The sequence below is a fragment of the Camelina sativa genome, chromosome 11 (genome assembly GCF_000633955.1).
Source record: "Camelina sativa cultivar DH55 chromosome 11, Cs, whole genome shotgun sequence".
NCBI classification, from domain to species: Eukaryota; Viridiplantae; Streptophyta; class Magnoliopsida; order Brassicales; family Brassicaceae; genus Camelina; species Camelina sativa.
This window is the reverse complement of record NC_025695.1, coordinates 14,819,798-14,842,815: the sequence shown is the minus strand read 5'-3', so window position 1 is coordinate 14,842,815 and position 23,018 is coordinate 14,819,798. Positions and strand designations below refer to the sequence as shown.

The following is a 23,018-nucleotide window of genomic DNA, read 5'->3' as shown; positions in this document are numbered from 1 at the left end:
TGAGGCGTCTGTAGCTCAAGTTCGAGTAGTGAGAAGGGTGTTAGAGAAATTCTGCCTTGCTTCAGGTCAGAAAGTCAGCTTGGAAAAGTCTAAGATCTATTTCTCTGGTAATGTGTCACGCGAGTTGGGGAATCTAATTAGTGCCGCGAGTGGAATTTCATCAATAAGAGAATTAGGCAAACCTGGGAATGCCTATCTTACAGAGGCGGATCAACAAAGATACATTTGGGGAGGTCCTCGAGAAAGTGTCTTCTCGCTTGGCTGGCTGGAGGGGTCGGATATTAAGTTTTATAGGTCGTCTCACACTTACAAAGGCGGTTTTATCGTCTATCCCAATTCATAGCATGAGCACGATCAAATTGCCGGCTAGTATCTTGGATAAACTGGATAAGGTCTCTCTTGACTTCCTAATTTCCTATGGGGTTCAACTACAGAAAAACGGAGATTGCATTTGCTCGTGTGGGATCAGGTATGTCTCCCTAAATGGGAGGGTGGTCTGGGGATGAATAAAGCGAGTGCTATGAACAAGGCTTTGGTTGCGAAGGTGGGGTGGCGAGTCCTCCATGATAAACAAAGCCTATGGGCACGAGTAGTGAGGGCCAAATACAAGGTAGAGGATATATTGGACCCGACTTAGCTGAGGAAGAAAGGGAAATGGTTGTCAACTTGGAGGAGCATCTGTGTTGGTTTGACGGAGGTGGTGTATAAAGGGGTTAGCTGGGTGGTTGGAGATGGGCAGCAAGTTAAGTTCTGGACAGCCAAGTGGCTAACTAGTAGTCCTCTCGTGGACTTGGTGACATGTGAACTCCCAGCAGGCTATGACGTGATACGAGCCTGTGATTTTTGGCGTGATGGTGTCGGGTGGACCATGGAGAGGATTGCACCTTATATCTCTAAGGATCTTCAGTTAGAGTTGACAACAGTAGTTTTGGATAAGGTTACGGGGGCTAAAGATCGTTTGTCTTGGGGGAAACCGATGATGGGAAGTTTTCGGTTAAATCTGCGTATGAATTGCTAACAAGGGAGGCGGTTCTGACTCAGAATATGGGCTCCTTTTACTCGAAGGTTTGGAATCTTAGGGTTCCAGAATGCGTGCGTGTCTTTGTTTGGATGGTTGTGAGACAAATAATTATGAAAAATACAGAGAGGTACCGTCGACATTTGAGTGATACAGATACGTGCTCGGTGTGTAAGGGAGGAGTGGAGACTATTTTACATGTTCTTAGGGACTGCCCAGCTATGTCTGGTGTTTAGCTGCGGATTGTTCTGGTGAGGAAACGGAGAGTGTTTTTTGAGTTGTCTCTGTTGGAATGGGTGCATTGGAACTTAGGTGGAGGGATGACTAGCAATAACCAAGATTGGTCTACCCAGTTTGCCATGGCTATTTGGTGGGCATGGAAATAGAGGTGTGGTAATATTTTTGGTGAGAACAGGTTATGGAGGGATCGGGTCCAGTTTCTTAAAGATGTTGCGAAGGAGGTTATCGCTGCAAATGCGGGGAGCAAGAGTAAACTGGTTGAACGCAGGGAGGAAATGATCCGATGGGTGTGTCCTATGAGTGGATGGTACAAAGTGAACACGGATGGGGCTTCTCATGGTAACCCAGGGCCAACGACTGCAGGAGGAGTGATCCAGAATGAGTTTGGAGAATGGTGTGGCGGCTTTGTTTTAAATATTGGTCGGTGTTCTGCTTCTTTGGCTGAGTTATGGAGTGTTTCTTATGGTCTCTATCTTGCATGGGAGAAGAGGATACCGAGGCTGGAAGTAGAGGTGGACTCGGAGCAGGTGGTGAGTTTTCTTAGGACAGAGATCGTAGATATACATCCGTTGTTTTTCCTGGTGCGGTTGTGCCATGGCTTTTTACCGAAAGACTGGAATGTCCATGTTTCACATGTGTATAGAGAAGCTAATCGTTTCGCGGATGGATTAGCAGCCTATGCTTTTACTTTATCTTAAGTTTTCATGCTTTAGTCTTGTACCGGAGTGTGTTGAACCTTTGTTGCAGGAGGACAGGTCGGGCGTTGTGTGTCCCTGCTTAGTTTGTTTGTAATTTTCATTATTGTTCTTGAATAAATTTAATCGGAAGGCTTTCTTCCGGTTTCCCACAAAAAAAAAAGACACCAAAAAAAAGAGCGAAAAAAAAACATAACAAGCGATATTACTTAGGACAATAAAAAAAAAACAAGCGATATTATACAATCAGCACCATATTACCGTCATCAAATATTTTTTTTTATAAAGTAAAGAAATGTATTTACAGGAGTGAAAAAAAAACCGTCATCAAATTTTTAATTTGACCAATTATAAAACTGAATTATTACAACGTAATTTGGTTATTGTCTGATGGTCATACATTCCTGTTAATTAGTACTCACTACAATCTTCACTTTGCGCAGTTGTGTAATTTAGAATTCGTTAGTATGTGATTCGATAAAACAAATTAGTGAAAATACCTATATATATTTGGTCCATGTATTGCAAGTTTAGTTGATTTTTTAGATACAAATGAATCGTGTCCATCATCGGAAATATGAGCTAGGAAATCGAATATTCCTATATTCGATTGTTAATACTTAATAGAATGTCCAATCTGGCAACCTAAATTAATCATTTGCTATAACTTGTAACTTAGAAGTCTAGAACATTGAAATGGATCTTGTCATTATCACATTTTATGGGGTAATGATGATGTTATAATGATGATTTCACTATTAAATGTGTTTCCTTTTCTTTTCTTAATTTTTATAAAGTTTGGGTTCGTGAACTAGAGTTAATCTAAGACTCTATGGGTGTGAATGGTAACCGCGGTCGGATGGACGAATCCGTCTACGAAGCAGACCGCCATGTTTTAAGTGTGGACAGCAAACTGTTGCGGTCCAACTGTATTTGTAAGCAAAAGCGGTCCGCAGTTGGTCCACTGTGGTTTTGTCTTTGTTTCTTTTGAACCGCATCACTGCAGATTAAAATTAATAAATAGTAAATAAAAAGCGGTTTAATCCGCAGATAGATTTATCCGTCCTGACCACTGCAACCATTCACATCCTATATTTCTTTTTCTTTTCTTAATTTCTATAAAGTAATTATAAGATTTAAAGATTATTTAGAAAATTCGAATACAGAGAAAATTAATAATATATTTTTTTATAATTACTTTCGTTTATTTTTAGTGAGTGGACAATATCAGGTCATCTTTGGACCATGCATGATAGCGGTGGAGTGGATTAAAAACGTTTGGTAAAGCTTTAACTTTGTGGTGTGATGTTCATTTTCAAATGTCAAACTCAAATCTTTGATAATAGTTAATCTATCTATAAAACAAGATACATATATTTGATAACAGCAGCCTTATTAGCAGTTTTCAGAAGAGTATCTTAACACTAAAAACAAAAATTAGGAGAAAGATATATGATCGGTTCTTATTTTTAGATATCTTAATAAAATTCTCTTCCCAATGTCTATCTATAATTAAGTTAGTTTTTTCACAGTTTAAAATTTAATTTTATAATAAAAAGATATTACAATTATTATTAAGATATCCTAAAGAGTTTCTAAACCGATGGAGCTGCTTTAAAGCACTTAAAACACATTTTTAATAATATTATTTAGTGTATTAATTTTTTTGTATATTTTCTTAATTTATGTAAAATATGTTAGAATGACATTCTTTATGGATTAGAGAGATAGTGTATATATATATATATATATGTATATATATAGTTTTTTTTGTTAACATGATATTTCTAATTCATTTTAATTAATACATAGCTATTTTATAAGGACCCTTTTTAAAACCTTCATAAACTTAGGAAGCAACTAGCTGAATAGTCTATTTTGAAAACTTAAGTTGCCTACATGTGTCTTCATAAAGCAGTTAATAACAAGTACTTGTTAAAGTGTTGAGATAAAAGGTTGGTCATTTGGTGATTTGAAATCTCACAAGATTAATTCCTACGTTGGGGTTTGGTGATTAATTTGACCAATAAATCACTTATAATTTCATACGCACAAAGTCAAGTAACGTCATTTTGTTCCTTGATAAATATATAAAAACGGAAACACTTTACACGTCGATGACACCAAAATTTAGAATATATTCAAGAAGAACATCTCCAGGTATGTTAGCATACATCAAAAGATGGTTTCTTTTTCGGATATAAGACAAATACTTTATTTGTTCAACAAAGAAAAAAAAAACAAATACTTTTAAGAATATTTAAGGTGATGACCCAATCAATTAGGTTAGCAGAGACTTGACCATGGTTCACTTCACTACACTATGCATTTATACGGACGACAGAGACATGAACATGTCCCACTTCATTACATACTTTACATTATATAAATATATTCATATCTTTACAGCGTATGTAATGTGTACATATAAATAGGTAAGTGTATTTCAGCTTTTATACGTGCGTTTTACAAAACTTATCGTTCATGCTTAACCTCTGATGATATTTTTGAATAATAAAATCTTAACGTTTGCATAATTTATCTTAAGTATATACCACGGTAACACGGTTTTTACCTGAACTTGACCGGATACATAACTAATGGCACCTGATACATATTAAAGAAACGAATACCAATTTCTTATGTTCTCTGCGAATAGAAATGCATAACAAGAATTTCACTTTCTATTGCTTTAATTTGTTTTCTAATATAAATTTTTGTGAATATGCTCATGAGCTGCTCCAATAATCAAATATATATTTCCATTTCAGTATCATACCCACCATATATGTATAATATATCAATCATTGTAAACTTCAACAGTTTATCTATTGATTTGAAGAAAAAAATGTGATAGGACATATGGTGAGAACTTAGAAGTATTGTTCGTTGATTTTTAAAATTGCAAATGGAAAACAATCTTTATTGACGCGTGTTCATTTTCATTTGATAGTTAACTATATTTTTTAGCCGAATCAAGTTCAGGATAATTTAGCGTATTTAACTTAGAAAAATCTCATATATTAATAAAGAAACACTCTCACAAAAAAAACTGAGGTGTCGAGTTTACAGAGTTCATATACATTTTTTAATAAATGCTTTTACTTCTTATTATTATTTACATAATTATGCCACTGAAATATTATGAAATAATGTTTTCTCTATTAGTTTTTAAAAATGAAAGATTTAATCAACTATTAAATCCGAAAATGTATTTAATTATTATTTTCATAACCTATTTACTTATTAAAAGTAAATTATATTTCACAAACAAGAAAAAAAATATTCATTTATTTATCAATTTTATCATTTTTCTCATTGCATTTTTAAACTTAGATTAATTTAAATGAAATCAATTAGTTTAAAATATTGCTTTATCTATATAGTGATATAGATAATAATGTGAAACATAAAATATGTGAATTTGATTTTTAGAAATACAAAAAGACATCAAAACTTTCTACACCACCTTTAAATTCTTTTCTAAATTCAAATATTTCACGGTTGAAACGTATTTTACAGAATATAAGCGCAAATTTGAATAAACGAAAAAAACTTTACTTACATATTTTGTTTTATACAGACAAATCTTAAATCTCAAATAATAATTTTACTCATAATATTTATTGAAATCGATTTATATCCCGTACATAGTGCATGTTGGTACCTAGTATAGTCTTAAGATCCGAGAAAGGCAAATTTAAGTCCTTTGAATTTGATTGCATTTGTGATCGATCGTAGATAATTAATCGGTTTTAAATTTAACTATACGTACGTACGGTTATCAAGTAGTTTGTTCATCTCCGTAATAATATTGGGTTCTGAAAAATATACAAGATAAATTATAGGATATATATATATATATATGTATATATATATAATTGCTCATATGATGAACAAAATTTTGGGTTAAAAATTCACGTCATTTAGTCGAAATATGAACAAATGTATTTTAGCCTTTGCTTATTATAATTTTTTCAGAAATTTCAGAAAGTTTAATGTATATATCGATTCATCGAATGTGTGCTGCAGAATCAAGTTCAACAAGTCATGCATATATACAAACAAATATTTTACCTGATTTTTTCTTATAAGCTGAGTACTTTTGCTTATAAGGTATTACATATTGTTAATAAGTAGATGCTTTTTAAAGATAAGAGAAGGATATCAAGACAAAGAATGAGCTATATACACAGTATACTACTTTCTTTCCCGTACATCCATCATCATAATATACATTATAAAGAGAATGAGAATTTTGGTCATTCGGGCTGCGAAAGGCTGCAAATGCATGTGTTGGTTGGTCTAAAATTAAGGAATGGTTATTATTTTGTATGTACTTGCGTTGACGTGTCGTCGGAACAGTGGTTTAGATATAAGGGTAATACGATAATTGCAATGTACAACTCGTGAAAAGGGACATACAAGTACTTTCAGCAAAGCTTTTGTAATAAAGTCCGCAGTACACCCACTTAGATTCTCCCAGTGATCACGATCAGTTTTGTGACTTTTGTCCTACGAACAAGTCTATTTATTTTCTTTTCTATTATTTTCTTAAATTACTAAATAGAATACGGAATAAAAAGCTCACATTCCAAAGGCAGGGCACGAAGCTTTTTTCAGCAAACTAATCGTTTTAAAAGTCTTTAAACACATGTAACAACGAAATTTTGTTGAATATACAACATTATTAAATTAATCGCGTATTTATGATCATAACTACAATATCTTACAAAGTAATGGACTAGGACTATTATCAAAATTTAATATTCAAAAGTAAAGGAGGACAAATGAACATAAAAGGAGTTATGATAAAGAGATTTGAAATCGAACGTTCGAAACTCAAACTAAACGAACGTTATCCAAGATCCTACTTACTAATTATATATAGAGCCAGTACTTAGTTCGCAAAAAATATATAGAGCCAGTACTCGTCAAGCTAAAGAAACGACCTTATAATTTCTCTACTATCATATATGAACGAAAGAGCAAAGAGCAAAACATGTCAAAGTACTTCCACAGCCTCTCACAGACACCACACAGGCTCAAGTCCAGAATGCTCGCTACATGGACTCCTGATCAAGAAGTCAACCAAGTCCGCCTCCGATCCGGTGCGGACATGAAGCGCAAACTCCGGTGGTTTGACCTCGTCTCTCTAGGCGTCGGTGGCATGCTCGGGGTCGGTGTCTTTGTGACAACCGGACCCGTCGCACGTGATATCTCTGGCCCGGCCGTATTCATTTCCTACATGGTCGCCGGTTTTTCGGCACTTTTGTCCTCACTTTGTTACACCGAGTTCTCAGTTAACGTCCCGGTTGCCGGCGGAGCGTTCAGTTATCTCCGAGTCACATTCGGTACGCGAATATAGTTTTATAGGTTCTTTATTTCTTTCTCTTTTGCTTGTTTGATAAGTTTTCACTCATATCTACTTCATACAAATAATAATGACAACGACGGAAATAAACTCGTGGACAACAAACAAAGCAAGCTAGAAACAAGATTGTGAAGTAGTTAAGGTGACATTGTAATTTATTAACAAAAAAAAGGTGACATTTTAATTAGAAAGAAGCCTAAATTTGTACGAGATTTAGAAAATTAATAGATATGTCTGAGGTCTCTAAGAACGTCACTAGAGAATAAAAAGAACTTCCGAAAGAAGACATTAACTATGGCAACTAACGGTCATGAAATCAACTAATTAAATTTGATATTTTGTAGAATTATATATTCGTGAATATTAAATTCGACATTAACTTCTTTTTTTTGGTCGTCAATTCGACAATAATTTTTTATCGCTCTTTATTTATAGAAATTAACATAATAAAAGTATTATGTGCGTTTATTTTTTCTTTTACCTGCACAAATTTAATTGGTTTAGGAAGAGAAAAAAAAGACACGTAAAAAGAAAAAGGTAACTGTCAGCTGCCACAGTCAGACAGATCTAAAGAACATGGTTCATGGGATACGAGATTCCTCTTTGTTCATCCTCATATGCGATCTTTCTTTGTCAGAAGAAAAGTATCTGACCCTTCAAACGCGTACGTGGGGCATCATGCAGGTGAATTTATCGGGTATTTTGGAGGAGCCAACATACTATTGGAGTACGTTTTGTCGAACGCGGCAGTTGCGAGAAGCTTCACAGAGTATACATGTACGGCGTTTGGCGTTTCTGATCCAAACGCTTGGAGAATTAAAGTGAATGGTCTCGAGAATGGTTACAACGAACTCGATTTCCCTGCCGTTGCTCTTGTTCTTCTCCTCACTCTCTGCCTTTGTCATAGGTACGTACGTACTAGCTACATTATCCAATCAAAAATTCAAAATATAGTTTTGCTAAATATATTAACATTACTTCTACTTTGTAAAATTTACAATAAAAGGATAACAAAATTATTGGCCTTATTCTTTTTAAAAAACTAATTAGCACGAAGGAGAGCTCAATGCTGAACCTAGTGATGACGGTGTTCCACGTAATATTCTTCGGATTTGTAATAATCGCCGGATTTAGTAACGGTGACGGAGCCAAGGCGCTGGTGGAGCCTCGAGGGCTGACCCCATACGGCGTTCGCGGAGTTGTTAACGGAGCTGCCGTAGTGTACTTCAGTTACATCGGATACGACACCGTTTCGACTCTCGCCGAAGAGATCCAAAACCCTTCGTTTAGTCTCCCCGTCGGGATCATTGGCTCCGTTTCCGTCGTCTCCGTCCTCTATTGCCTCATGTCTCTCGTACTCTGCCTCATGGTTCCCTACAATGAGGTAATTTACAATGAAATGTTACAAAATATATTTGGTGAAGATTTTAGTAACTTCGAATCCATATCGAATGTAATCACNTTTCTGATCCAAACGCTTGGAGAATTAAAGTGAATGGTCTCGAGAATGGTTACAACGAACTCGATTTCCCTGCCGTTGCTCTTGTTCTTCTCCTCACTCTCTGCCTTTGTCATAGGTACGTACGTACTAGCTACATTATCCAATCAAAAATTCAAAATATAGTTTTGCTAAATATATTAACATTACTTCTACTTTGTAAAATTTACAATAAAAGGATAACAAAATTATTGGCCTTATTCTTTTTAAAAAACTAATTAGCACGAAGGAGAGCTCAATGCTGAACCTAGTGATGACGGTGTTCCACGTAATATTCTTCGGATTTGTAATAATCGCCGGATTTAGTAACGGTGACGGAGCCAAGGCGCTGGTGGAGCCTCGAGGGCTGACCCCATACGGCGTTCGCGGAGTTGTTAACGGAGCTGCCGTAGTGTACTTCAGTTACATCGGATACGACACCGTTTCGACTCTCGCCGAAGAGATCCAAAACCCTTCGTTTAGTCTCCCCGTCGGGATCATTGGCTCCGTTTCCGTCGTCTCCGTCCTCTATTGCCTCATGTCTCTCGTACTCTGCCTCATGGTTCCCTACAATGAGGTAATTTACAATGAAATGTTACAAAATATATTTGGTGAAGATTTTAGTAACTTCGAATCCATATCGAATGTAATCACATCACATGCATGATGATGCATCCACTTATGAGTACGAGCTAAATTAATTTAGTGGAATAACTCACTGATTGCAGGTTTAATATTACTTTAATTTAATTAAAGGTAAAAAAATGTTGTAGATATCAAAAAGCGCCTCGTACGCGGTTGCATTCCGGAAGATTGGGTGGGGTTGGGGAGGCAACGTGGTGGGTGCTGGTGCGAGCCTAGGTATCGTGGCTTCGCTGTTGGTGGCGATGTTAGGGCAAGCCAGATACCTTTGTGTGATTGGAAGAGCCAGACTTGTCCCTTCATGGCTTGCCAAGGTGCATCCTTCGACTGGAACTCCCTTGAACGCCACTCTTTTTCTCGGTAATTAAATAACATTTTTAAAAAATTTCTTAACTTATAAAAAGTATATGATGGATTTGATTAACAATACTGGGAAATGGTTGAATCGGGATATATATATATATATATATATATATATTATGAAATAATGTCAATGATATAATTAAAGGGAAAAAGTTAACCTTGATTACTAAAAACCATGTGGAATCATTCTGTCATTATACAATTACCAATCAGATCATAAATTACACACATGATTAGATCATATTGGCATATAACCTAGAATTTTCTGTTAGTGGCGTTGGTGCGTTACAACCCCGAGTTCAAACCGATAAATGCATAATATGTTGATTAAAAAACATACAGTATTGTTGAAAAGGGGGAAAATTGCATATATAAAAATGTAATCATAAAAATTAATTTAATTATTCAACTTAACACTATACTGTACTTCTAAATTCTAATAATGTGTGCGTTTTCAGGCATATGCACAGCTTCAATTGCTTTGTTCACGGATCTAGAAATAGTGATGGAGCTGATTTCACTAGGAACGCTCTGTGTTTTCTACCTAGTCGCCAATGCTCTTATCTATCGCAAGTATACTTTAACAGGCCAAAACTCACCGCTTCACACTCTCTCGTTCCTTGCCCTCCTCTCTTCTTCCGCCCTCGCGTTCTCCCTATGGTGGAAACTGAACAAACCGTGGTGGGGTTTGTTGCTATCTCTTGCGATCACTATAGCCGTCACCGTGTTTTTTCAATACCACACATCATTGCTTTCGTCTACTGCTAACAAAAATCTTCTTGCACCTATACCCTCCACATGGTCGGTGCCATTCATGCCGTGGCCAACCGCAATTTCGGTGTTCCTTAACGTTTTTCTAACTACAACGCTGAAAAAGCTGTCATTTCAGAGGTTTGCGATATGGACATGTCTTGTAACGCTGTTCTACGTGTTGTATGGCGTGCACAGGACTTATGAGGCCGAAGAGATGGGTAGAGACAGAGTAGAGTTTGTTGAAAGTCATGTGACTACCTCGAGGGTGCAACCGGAAATGTTGGACAATGTCCAAATGGTAGTTCCTTAAGTTAAATTGTGTATTCTTTTGGAATGTTAGCATAAAAACCCACTCTTCATTTTCACCAAAACCTACTTACAAAAAGTGGTGGACTTTATCCCGACCTTTTCACTTTCTTATACCTCTTAATGTCATTTTTGTCCTGTAACTAAACGTAATATTACTGATTACGTTTCACCTCGTTATCTTTTCAATTTAAGTTTAAAATTAAATATTAAAAAAGGTTATGCGGTAAAATTTGTCTATACGTAATTTATGGGTTTAAAATTAAATATTAAAAAAGGTTATGCGGTAAAATTATATCACCACCAACCAACCCTGATCTCTGATATGCACTATGGCTAATGACTACTTTTCTCGAAGAATTGCTAAAGTATGTGATGTGCTTGTATTGGCCGTTGGTTATAGGCTTGCGCCTGAGAATCGGTATCCTGCGGCTTTGAGGATGGAGTCAAAGTGCTTAATTGGGTTTGGGAAACAGGCTAATCTAGCTGACTGTTGGAGAGTCTATGGGTAATCGACGTGTCAATGGCGTTGAGGTGAAGAAGCTGAATGTTCAGGGACATATAGTGGATCCGTTTGTAACTTCCATGGTGGTTGACCCCTGGCTAGCAGCTCACGCCTACCCTTAGGCAGATAATGAGCATGGGATATACAACAGTGGTGACCATACGTTCAGTTTCTTGTGGCCACAACAGCTTCTAATTGTTCTTTGGCTTGTCTAGATCGGTATCAATTTCACCTTATCCACATGATCACATCTAAAGCCAACGTTCAGTCTTTGTTCCTCAACTTTAAAGTGATCATTATGACAAAGTGATCCTAACTGAGAATATTGCACTAATGGTTGTAATGAGACATACAATGTTTGCTGTAAAATTTGTCTATGAAACGACCGCACCCGGATTCCCAATCCTCACACAGGATCCACAGAGAATGATCTCACCAGAACCCCATAATACTGACGAGACAACCAGCGTAGAAATCGCTCCTTACAAAAACTCTCATAAATACACCAAACACCACCTCATCTTATTACTGAGTCGCACAACCAACCATCCCTAGCGACCGAGTAACAAGAGAGGTGGACTAGAATATTTGATTTCGTCCAGCCACGGACAACACTTCTACACAATTACTCTAATTCACTATCAACTCCTCTAGTGTCGAACGTCACCCATCGCACCACTTGCGAACCAACACACCGACGCTCACGACATCGCTTCCGTCGATCTTTCCTCAACCAAACCTAACTTCAGCTGCCCTCCTAGGACCCAAACACACCACAACATGTTGGTGTCGACCGACACCACCTTTGTGTCACCCGACACCCAACCTTACCACAAAACCGTCTACACCAGACCATAATACAAACACTCGACTAAAACACAAACCAACCGTTAATGTCACAATCCCACCGTTGGATACGAACCCTATAGCACCACGAAGGTTTCCACCAAATTTCAGCCAAATCGGACTCCGTTTCATCCCCAAACGTTGCTTCGAAGTAGTAATCCCGAACCAGTCCGCACAGTCCATCTGCGGGTGTTGGTGTCGACCGACACCACAATGGTATCGAGCGACACCAACCCAGAAAACACGATCCGAGCTTCTCTTCAAGCTCCTTCTCGTTGCAAATACCTAATCCTTCACAACTATCGATTCCCTAACCGATTAAGCATCAAACAACACGACTTACCTGGATAACAGCTAGGAGAAAGCCTCCTTTTGTCCCCCAATCCACCACCAATCTCCCATCCATCCCCTCACACATGAAGAAGATGGATCTACCATCTTCTCCTTTGTTCCTAACACAAGATCTCCACACCACAGGAACATGTCTCTCAAACAAGCCAAGAATCACCCCTATCTCTCAAGAACACCCTCTCCTCTCTCTTTTTCTCTCTGAAAGCAGCGACAAAAAGCCTTCCCCCGAAACCCTGAGTCGACCTCCTCTTTATATATGTCGGTTCGGGCTTCCATTGAATCAAACCAACCCAAAATCGACACTTTAAATCAATCTGGCCAAACCAGAAAAGCTGGTGTCGATCGACACACACTTTGTGTCGATCGACACCCATCCCCAAATCCTACTATTTGGTTCACGGATGGTACAATCTACAAAGAGTATTATATGCATGTCGTGTGGTTATATTTTCTGTGATTGTTGTACAATTAGTTGGCTACAAGTGAACGTTGTATGTCCATTATGTCGTTATATCGCAAAATATAAATAAAAATTTCAATTTTCTGTTTACTTCTCTGCTTGATTCATCCTTTTATATATAACACAAGATAACCACATGGACAGCACTTTTTGGACAACCATACTTTTGATTTCTGGTTTAGTTTTTTTTCTTCCATTTATGGTTTTTTTCTTACGCTCAATTTTGTTCATCTTTGGTGATTTTTTTAAGCTTCATTATCCTAGAGACGGGTGTTTAGATTAAAGTGAACACATCATTTGAGCTGGTATAACAGCGGAGAAAGAAGTCTAATCGTATGTTCATTGCTTTGTGGACCAATTATCATGGATACATGTGTTTGGTGTTAAAATTGGGTTTTGTGTTTGGTGTTAAATTTGGTTCTGTTAACTTGTGTTTCATCTAAGTGGGTATATCCATGTAAATATGAACAAATGGTAAAAGCCAAATGTACACCTGAAAAAATGGGAAGAAGTAGAATATTAATTATATGATTAGTTTAATTTAAAATAACTGAATAGAGATTTTGGAGTGGAGATGGTCTAAGTGTTTGGTTACATGGATGTCACGTGTGATGAAAATACTAAAAAGTCATATAATCAACAAAGACAATCATACTTCATAAAGTAAAAATATTTCACAAACCATGACCAAACCACCACACACAATCATATTTTTAAAACACCTTAGCTTGTATCTCTTTCTCACCCAAACTCACCACACTTTTGAGATCTTCAATCTCTTTCTCACATTTTTTTGCGATTTCTTTGACAGCTCTAGCTCATGTAATTCTTTTGGTAAGCTTCCCACTATCATCTCAACTACACTGTCAACCTCTTCAACGAGGGATATGTTGGTCTACTTAAACAAAATGAGACTTATTCTGCAACAAAAATACACACATGAGAACAATTTGCATATGAACAACTTGCTTCTACAACTTAGGAAAACAACGAAAGAGTATCCTTGGATTTTTCATACATTTACATTGTCTTAGGATTCCACTTCCTCTTCCAGAAAACCTATCGCTTACTCATTCACCAATCCGCAAAAAAATTAAGTTTCTATCAAAATTTATCAAAATTTATAAGGAAATTAAACACCTTACGTTCTCAATTACTGACCTGAACAAGCCGATGAAGACATCTTGGTCAACACTTATGAAACTGGACAGAAACCAAAACCCTAGATTTTCTAATCCCCAACTCAATTTCTTGTTTAGAGGTTGAAGAGGAAGAAGACTCACGAAGTCACGATAAGAGCTGAAGATGATGAATTAAAACGACGTTATTTTAACATAACAAAACATAACTGTATTGTCTCTTTCTTACCTAAAACGACATTATCTGACACTTGGTATCCACATAAGCAACCATTAACATATCATAACTCTGTCACAGTTTAGGCATATATTTATACAAACTTACGTATTTAGGTTGTGAATTTGAACGTTTGGTTAGTTAATGTATGAATTTGCACAATTGTAAATTTCAAATATGAATTGAACATAGTGTCCGGTTAAGACAGATAAATTCGCTTATGAATTAAATTATTTTTTGTTTATATATTCACATATTATGTTTATAGTGGTACATAAAAAACGCTGCAGACCAACCACAAACAACTTTTACATATAAATAGAGTTGGTCTCCGGTGGTTTATTATATGTCTTAAAAATATGATAGACTAAACTGCTAATAGATTTGTCTACCATCACCATTGTAATCATTCAAACCCATAGTATTAGATAAGATATGTATTAACAGATTTTCCTAACATTTTCAATTACATGAAACTATGAAAAAACAATAGAAAAAACTTTTATAGAATCAAATTTTGTAGAATTATATTATATGTAAACACCGGCAAAAACAATAGAAAAAATCTTTTTTAGAAGCAAATTATGTAGAAGTATATTATATGCAAACCCCGGCACGTCGTGCGGCTACTACAGTACTATTATGATATTTTTATTTACTTTTTGAACTTATGATGACATCTCTAAGAGAAGAAGATCCTTCATAAGTTCATATGTAACGAGTTGACGGGGACTTGGTGTTTTTTCCTTAAGTCAGGGTTGACCCATATACTCTTGTAGTCTTTTAAAACTCTTTAATCCATCTACTAGCCATGTTACTTCAAGAAAAAGATATATGGAAAAGGAGTAGTTTGGAGTTTGGACATGGGACAAGTAAGACCACCTCCACTGAGAGGTACTCTCCTCAATTCTCTTGTTTTTGGGGCCCAAATTTTGAATAAAAAATTCATTTCAGGTCTAATTATCTGAGAATCGATCCTTTGAGAAGCAATTTGAGCAATCCATAAGAACCGCGACGTGGCTAATTGGGATTGGTTCATGAAAAATATAAAAACTTTTTTTTTTTTTAATTGTTCATTTTTCCTTTCTTTCTTCCCCGACTCTCTCTCTTCTCTCTCGACACAGAACGGCGACTCGATGGCTATTGAGATCGAAACCGGAAAATCAGTGGATTCACCTCGAATCCTTTGATTTTTCCGGCTAAAACTGGAGGGTTTGTGGTTGAGGAAGACGATGGCCACTCCGATCGGGTTAACCGTAAGATGTGACGCTTCGGTTCTCACGACGACCTACCTCCTTTTGCGACAGAGAAGGTTCGTCTTCTCATCTCTTAATTATTGATCTCGTTGTTAATGTTAGGGTTTAGGTTAAATTCGATTTGATTGTGAGAGTGGGTAATGTTTGATGTTCATTTGGTTTGTGATTTGTATCGATTGTTTGTCTGATATATGACAGTTTTCCTTGTGTTGTGTGAGGTGTTGTTTTGTGTTTTAGATTGTAAAGGGATGAACTGTCTTTGTGTTTTAGATTGTATAGGTAATCATGCTTTTGATCCTAGTTGAACAAACAATCACACTTTACGATTTCTGGTGCTTTAAAGGTTTACAAGACAGTGAACTTTTGTTTCTAATCTTTTCTAATGTAATTGTATCCGGAACTGAAATACCAGACTGTTGTTCTATGATCAGAAGGTATGAACTTCTCATGTCTGTTTAGTAGTATAGGGTTTAACCGTGTGTTGTCTTGTTTGATTGTGAGAATGTTTGTTATGTTTGTATATATAAAACGATTGTGAGAACTCCTTTTCTTTATGTTTGTTAAAGACCCACTCGTTCTTCTCCCTTTTTATGTTTAGTGAGTACTCTCTCTTGCTTGTTCCTCATGCCTTCCTTCTCTCACCTTTGATTTTCCTACCTGACGAAGAATCTGCTTTTTTTTATTTTGGTCCGGGTTAATTTATTGCTTTTAGTTGTCTTGTCTATGTTTGAGGTAAGGGTTTTAATCCTCGTGAACACTTTACAGTTCTCCTGAAAGATACTACTTTCTTTGTTTCTTAACAAGTTTCTAGCTTTCTCTTCTTTTTTCTTGTGTTACTCTTTTTGCTGTGACCAAATAACATAAAAAAAATCCCATTTTGTGACTTTAAGTTTTTATCTGAATGTTGTTGTTTGTATCAGGAACTGATTGATTATAAGGTGAAGCAATGTTTTTTGTTTTGGTTCTATTGAGCTTCACTCTTCTTATTGGTGATGGAGCTTCAAGGCCTCGTAATGTTGATGTTGGAGCCATCTTCAGTTTAGGCACTTTACATGGTGATGTTACAAGCGTTGCCATGAAAGCTGCTGAGGATGATGTCAATTCTGATCCTATCTTCCTTGGTGTATCTAAATTGCGTATAATGACTTATGATGCCAAGCGCAACGGATTCCTCACCATCATGGGAGGTGAAATAAAGTGACCTTGTTTCATTGGTTCTTGTTTTTGAAACTTAAACTTCTACTTATCCTTGTGTTGGTTTTTATCTCACAGCATTGCAGTTCATGGAGACTGATGCTGTGGCTATAATTGGTCCTCAGACATCAATAATGGCTCATGTTCTGTCTCATCTTGCAAATGACCTTAATGTGCCTATGTTGTCATTCACAGCTTTTGACCCTAGCCTCTCTCCGCTCCAGTTCCCGTTCTTTGTATATACAGCACCTAGCGATCTCTTTCTGATGCGTGCCATTGCAGAAATGATAAGTTACTATGGTTGGTGTACCTATATGAACATATAAAACAACGGTGTTGTAAGAGATTTGCTTATAAATCCCACAAATTCTCATTCTAATTAATAATCTTATTACTCAACTACACACATAACTACAACAATTAGAGATCATTCTAATTGATCAGTTTTTTTTTTGTCGTGAGTTCTAATTGATCAGCTTCATACACAAGATTGCTACAAATCACATACAAAAATGTTACAAGAGAGAAAACTCACAACAGTTTTTTTGATTTCTATTAATATAAAGAATTTAAATCATTCTTTTATCATTTTAGATAATTAAAATTTGATAATTAATAAACAAAATTTTAAAAATTATTATTTAAATGGTTGAGCAACTTTATTTGGGTTCTTTAGTGGAGAGATAATTTTGTTTAAATTCTTAGTAGGTTGCTTTAATTAGTTTAGTATTAATTATATGATTAATTAATTTCTGAGCAACTTAGGAGGGTGACCGGAGGGGAGATGCTCTAATGTCCTTCATAATGCAAGGAGTTGACCGTAGACTTTGTGTTTTGTACTTATCTAGGAGTTGTAGGAGCCCAAAACAAAAGAAAGAAAAAAAAGAAGACAAAAAAAAAACACTGTGGAGGCAGATGCCTGAATAAGTTTTGTGGTTGCACAAAGGATTGTTAATAGAGTATCGGATATGGCAGCTCAACCAGCTGGAATTAACGAGGCGGCTGGAGCTGGGAATATTGAGAGACTATACGTTTTGATTGCAGGAGATCCAACAATTCTAGGACAATATGATGAGCTGCCTTTTTGTGAAACGCCACTACACATTGCAGCCGAAACGGGGCAAACTCATTTCGCCATGGAATTAATGACCCTGAAGCCGTCACTTGCTTTGAAGCTAAACCTGTCAGGTTTCAGCCCAATGCATTTAGCTTTGACAAATAACTTTTTTCAAACTGCGAGAGGGTTATTGGCAATTGACAGCAGCTTAGTCAGCATCAAGGGAAGAGGAAGGACCACCTCTTTGCATTATGTGGCTCAAATAGGTCAAACAGATTTGTTGAGTGAGTTCTTGTTTGCTTGTCCATCTTCAGTAGAAGATCTGACGATTAAGTGCGAGACAGCTGTGCACATTGCCGTGAAGAACAGCCAGTTTTTGGCATTTAAGGTTCTATTGGGATGGGTTCAGAGAGCACACAGAGAGGAAATCTTGGACTGGAAGGATGAAGATGGTAACACAGTCTTCCATATTGCTGCGTTGACAAATCAAACAGAGGTATGTCTATCTCATCATTTAGTTACTCTTTTCCCCTAAAACTCTTGTTTCGCCGTACAAATTCTTGGTCAGTTATTGCTGTTTACTTGCTTGGAGCTTCTTAACATCTAAGACTTTTGCATTTTTTCCGATTATGTTCGTGTGAAGTTAGTGGGATTCTGTGGTAAGGAGTGGGGTTATCAGTAATACATAGATGATTGTGTGTGCTTGTACGTTTCAGGTCATGAAGCTGCTACGTAGAACCGTGAAAGTAAAAGCCAGAAACTTGGCTGGTAAGACCGCGATGGACATACTTCAGACTCACCAATCTCCTCGTTTCCCCATAGTAAGCAGACTACTCCAAAATGCTAAAGATAAATTACTTTTTGGCCCCACGATGAATCTCGTGGGATACTTGCGCGAAAAGCCATCACTTATTGAGAAGCAGAACAAGCTCTTAGGGCTGAACCATTTGTTCCAGACTAGCCACAGATCTTTAAATAGTAATGACGGCCGTAGTGCAATACTTGTGGTGGCTATACTGATAGTAACAGCCACTTACCAAGCTGGTCTTAGTCCTCCTGGCGGATATTGGCAGGAAAATTCCTCAGATTCAACCCAAGATAATGATAACACCATTCACGCAGCTGGGCAGATGACCATGTCTTTCAACAATGCCTTGTTTTTTTATATCCTTAACGGAATTGCCTTCTTCTCATCTCTATATGTGATCATGATTCTCATAATTGGACTGCCTATGTGGATGGTTCTTTATGGTTCAACAGCGGCTCTCGGTATTGCTAATTATGCATCCTTCATCGATACATTCCCAAATCCAAAGAGCTCATTTGGAGAGATCGCAGTGTCCCTGTTGCCCTTTGCATACCCGGTGATTACAGGATTTATATTATCACCTCCTGTCGTGGCATTCTTTATGAACAAACGTCGCCGGAACCGAGTGGACTTTCCGGCGAGGTACTTTACCTCATCTCAGGAGCTATCGTAATGAAGCCTGAAGCGTTCAAGTTCAAGTGTTTTAACTGTTTATTATTGTCTGATGGAATTAGCTCTTCTTCCAGAATTTCCCTCCACTTTGGTGTCTGTTTCGTTTTTCAGTAGGATGACTTATGTCCCTTTGTTATGTTTTCCAACTCTAATAAGTTCGCTATTAAGGTATTGTCCCTAGACTGTGAACGTTGTTATATGAAACAAAGTTCTGTAGACAATTTGTACCAGCCAGCGAATTACTTCTGCCTATGGGCAAGTATCGAATTTTCCAAGTTGAAAGGCGGGAAAAAATGAGTTTACTTCTCTGCTCCAACATATAAAAAAAAAACAAAAAGTCACTGGCTCACTGCAGACACAATTTGGCTATGCTATGTTAAAACACAAATGTCATCTTATCAAATTATCAAAATGCCAATAATTAACAACTTAACCTGCATTACTTGCATCAAATTTCACTGCCGTTTCTGTTCCTAGTAACTCGAAGATGACACTTCGTAGTTCGTACTACACTCAGAGAGCTATTTGATCATTATAGCATATGAAAATCCATGTTATGAACCGCTAATTCAGCGTTAAAAAGAGTTCTTCTACTACGAAACCGGCCTCCTTGCATTTGTTGTGCTCTTTTTCTCGCTCAATGCTTCAGCAAACGCGCCTATGATCTGCTGCTGCGACTCAAGCATCATCTGGCAATGCTTCAGCTCCATCTCCATTCTCGACTTCTCCATCTCCCTCATCATCTCCATCTTCGAATTCTCCACCCTCACAAACATTTCTGTCAACATCTTAACAGAAGAAACAACTTCATCAATCGGGTCAGACTCAACTTCTGCTGCTGCATTCATTTGCTCGTGCTTGAACCTAGAAGACGATCCATACCCATTGGAAACACCAGCGTTTCGAGGATAGCTCCCTTCTTTCCTGCTGTAGCCACTCCCCCGCGAAGAGCTCCTAGAACTTTGAATCCTCGGGTTGAATCCTTCCCTCTCTGCTCTATCATCATCATACTCATCATCATAATCCAGATCCTGAGAGAAATTGGGTTCAGTCTTACTGAAGTTCTTGGGCTTAAACCCATGAGAAGCAAAACTCCGATCACCAAAGGACTTCAACGGGAAACCACCACCACCGCTGTGGCTAAAATCACCAGAGGAAGGCTTGCCATGAGTCCTAAGCCTAGTTGTCTTCGGGACTAACACAATCTCATCATCCGAATCAGCATCGAAATCAGAACTAACCTTTTGATTCCCATTGTATTTCCTTTTCAATCCAAATCCACTTCCTGAATCGTGATCTGAATCAAACTCAGACTTGAAACCACTATACAATTTCATGTTACTCCTTGCCCTAGATCTAACCCCATATCCTTCTCGAGGTGAATCAGAGTAACCACCGCTAAACTTCCCAGACCTCTTCGATCTAGCCCTAAATCCATCCAAACCGTTACTCTCATCATCATGATCCACATCGGGATCGTAAGTTTCTACGGCCGCCGGAGTCACCGGAGCGAAACCCATAGCATCCAATATTGGGAACAAATCCCAAGAGGAAGAGAACTTGCCTGGCCGATTAAGAGCTCGTTGTTTTTCGCCGCGATAACGTTTGCGAAGCTTCTCGATCTTGTGTCGACATTGGATGGCTGATTTCGGAGTACCTCCTACGGTGGACGAGGACGAAACAGCCGCGGCGACGTCGTCCCAATCAGCCGCACGGAGGTTCCCACGGCGGAGGGCGAACCACTTATCCTTGTAGGCGTTGACAAGCGCAGCGGTTTCCTCGTCGGTCCAGCACGGAGGAGGAACTCGCCTAGTGGTGGTGGTGGCAACGGTTACGGCGGTGGAAGAATCGATGGCCATGCCGACGGGGGATCCATCATCGGGGATTGACATTGCGGCGGCGAAGAATAGATTAGTGAAAGTAGAAAGAACGGTGGGTAAGAGATAATAAAGAGGCGGAGGAGAGGAGAGGAGAGGCGCAGGTTAGAGAAAAAGTTAGGTTAATGAAGGATTGGGCCGAAGAGGTGGCCGGTTGAGAGTTGTGCTAAAGTGCGCCGCGGGAGTGGGTGACGTGTGCGCACCCGACGCAACCTTCTCCACCGCCGCCGAATACGCGCGGTCGTTTTAAGAGACTTCTCTCTCCCACAATCAGATAAGTCAATTTGCCGGTTCAGTGTAACCCAATGGTTTCGGTTCAAATTCTTTGGACATTTAAAAATACCCTATTCAATTTCGGTTTTCGTTTTGGTTCGACATAAGAAATNAATCCAATAACACTAAATTTATCAAGATTTTAGATAACTTTTTACAAATACACAACCAATAACACCAATTTTTTAAAGAGTTTTTAAAAGTCTTGATTGAATAACAACTTTTAAAGTCATTAAAATTCTTTCTAAATCCTAAACCAATATCTCCCCTTAACTTTAGAAGGATAAGTGAATTTTCATTTAACGGAACCAAGAAATTTTCTGGCGTTTTTGGTAGTTTCTATTTATGAACAAAAAAAAATTACTATAAATTTCAACAAAGAAGAAGCAAGGACTATTTTAAGCTCATTTCTAGCTTTTTCTTCATGAACCGGTTTCTCCTTGTTCTTGGCCCGTCTTCATTCTCCGCACGGCTAACGACACCGGTTTCTCCAGCACAGATACATGAACGCCGTTCCAGACATCAGCTCTTGTTGGTAAACCAGCAATCGTCTCCACGACATCCAAGTCTTCTGGCAGAACAGAGCCGAATACAGTGTAAGATTGTTTCCATTCGTGGTGGTTTGCTAAACTGATGAAAAATTCTGGACCCGAGCCAACCCACGCCACCGAGCCACGGCTTATAGTTGGGCAGTGCTCGGTTGGGATCGGTGTGAACATGTTTCCCTCGGCCTGGAGGACTCCTTGAATCATGGCATATGGTGGGCCATAGGGAGCCTGGCACAGTGAAAGGATGAGACTTTCAATAAAACAAGAAGCAAAAACTCTGTTTGTACATAGGAAGATAGGTGTGCAAGCAATAAGGTATGAACAAGCTAAAACGGAAACTGAACAGGTAAAAATCATGGCAAGTGTAGTCGATAGCAGCAATTCAAACCTATAGCGCTAAAGCATTTTCACAACAGAAAACTCATTTGATCTTCGATATGAATATAAAAGGCTAAAGAGTCTATCAAATTGACAGAATCATATGCATAACAAATGAATCACAATGTCTACTATGTGATCAGACCAGTCATGGTTTATGCCTCATGTACAATCAGTTGTGCCTACGTTATATGCGAGATATGAACAAATATCTCAAAAGAAATTTCATTGGTAGAAAGGGTAACAAGCATACTCGATACAGTCTGAAACCAGAAATGGGATCGCACTACTACATGCGTTTCTGGTTAGTGAAAGACAGATACTCAATAATAAAAAGGTATAACAGATGAATCAAGTGGCTACAAGTCTATCAAATTGTCAGAGATCCAAGCACATTGATCAATATTCATACTTCGAGATCACAGATTTAAGAGTGAAAATTGATTATGCGCTGATCTAAGAATTAAAGGCAAAATTTGTGTAAGGTCCCTTACATTATGTACATGATCGCCTTCTGGATCCCAATATGATCCTCGGTTCTCGGCTCGATGAAACTGGCAGCCTGCGCA

At 37.8% G+C, this 23,018-nt stretch overlaps 5 protein-coding genes across 5 annotated transcripts in view; 3 read left to right on the top strand and 2 right to left on the bottom strand.

The window, feature by feature from the left end:
- Positions 6,941-11,044, top strand: LOC104723397 (cationic amino acid transporter 6, chloroplastic-like). The gene is made up of 5 exons (XM_010441764.1): positions 6,941-7,307; positions 8,012-8,234; positions 8,378-8,711; positions 9,578-9,806; positions 10,268-11,044. The coding sequence occupies exons 1-5, from the start codon at positions 6,956-6,958 to the stop codon at positions 10,870-10,872; spliced, it is 1,743 nt and encodes a 580-aa protein (XP_010440066.1). The 5' UTR covers positions 6,941-6,955; the 3' UTR covers positions 10,873-11,044.
- Positions 15,469-17,238, top strand: LOC104723396 (glutamate receptor 3.2). The gene is made up of 3 exons (XM_010441763.1): positions 15,469-15,698; positions 16,563-16,829; positions 16,915-17,238. Exons 2-3 carry the CDS (start codon positions 16,589-16,591, stop codon positions 17,160-17,162), a joined length of 489 nt encoding a protein of 162 aa, XP_010440065.1. The 5' UTR covers positions 15,469-15,698; positions 16,563-16,588; the 3' UTR covers positions 17,163-17,238.
- LOC104723395 (ankyrin repeat-containing protein NPR4-like) lies at positions 17,722-19,675 on the top strand. The gene is made up of 2 exons (XM_010441762.1): positions 17,722-18,389; positions 18,610-19,675. The coding sequence occupies exons 1-2, from the start codon at positions 17,805-17,807 to the stop codon at positions 19,372-19,374; spliced, it is 1,350 nt and encodes a 449-aa protein (XP_010440064.1). The 5' UTR covers positions 17,722-17,804; the 3' UTR covers positions 19,375-19,675.
- On the bottom strand, positions 19,750-21,521 carry LOC104723393. The gene has a single exon (XM_010441761.2). It carries the CDS (start codon positions 21,263-21,265, stop codon positions 19,967-19,969), a length of 1,299 nt encoding a protein of 432 aa, XP_010440063.1. The 5' UTR covers positions 21,266-21,521; the 3' UTR covers positions 19,750-19,966.
- The window catches only part of LOC104723392, a 4,240-nt gene continuing 2,994 nt past the window's right edge, over positions 21,773-23,018 (bottom strand). Inside the window, exons 5-6 of the mRNA XM_010441760.2 lie at positions 22,944-23,011; positions 21,773-22,299 (exon numbers count right to left, since the gene is read on the bottom strand). Coding sequence (XP_010440062.1) covers positions 21,946-22,299; positions 22,944-23,011 — 422 coding nt within the window. The 3' untranslated portion in view covers positions 21,773-21,945. The remainder of the gene's footprint in view (positions 22,300-22,943; positions 23,012-23,018) is intronic.

Bases quoted from the DNA above. Each gene is read 5' to 3' on its own strand.
- LOC104723397 (XM_010441764.1), top strand. From the start codon at position 6,956: ATGTCAAAGTACTTCCACAGCCTCTCACAGACACCACACAGGCTCAAG. The intron at 7,308-8,011 runs GTACGCGAATAT...GGCATCATGCAG, and splicing joins TTATCTCCGAGTCACATTCG to GTGAATTTATCGGGTATTTT. The intron at 9,807-10,267 runs GTAATTAAATAA...GTGCGTTTTCAG, and splicing joins GAACGCCACTCTTTTTCTCG to GCATATGCACAGCTTCAATT.
- LOC104723396 (XM_010441763.1), top strand. From the start codon at position 16,589: ATGTTTTTTGTTTTGGTTCTATTGAGCTTCACTCTTCTTATTGGTGAT. The intron at 16,830-16,914 runs GTGAAATAAAGT...TTTATCTCACAG, and splicing joins ATTCCTCACCATCATGGGAG to CATTGCAGTTCATGGAGACT.
- LOC104723395 (XM_010441762.1), top strand. From the start codon at position 17,805: ATGGCAGCTCAACCAGCTGGAATTAACGAGGCGGCTGGAGCTGGGAAT. The intron at 18,390-18,609 runs GTATGTCTATCT...TGTACGTTTCAG, and splicing joins CGTTGACAAATCAAACAGAG to GTCATGAAGCTGCTACGTAG.
- LOC104723393 (XM_010441761.2), bottom strand. From the start codon at position 21,265: ATGTCAATCCCCGATGATGGATCCCCCGTCGGCATGGCCATCGATTCT.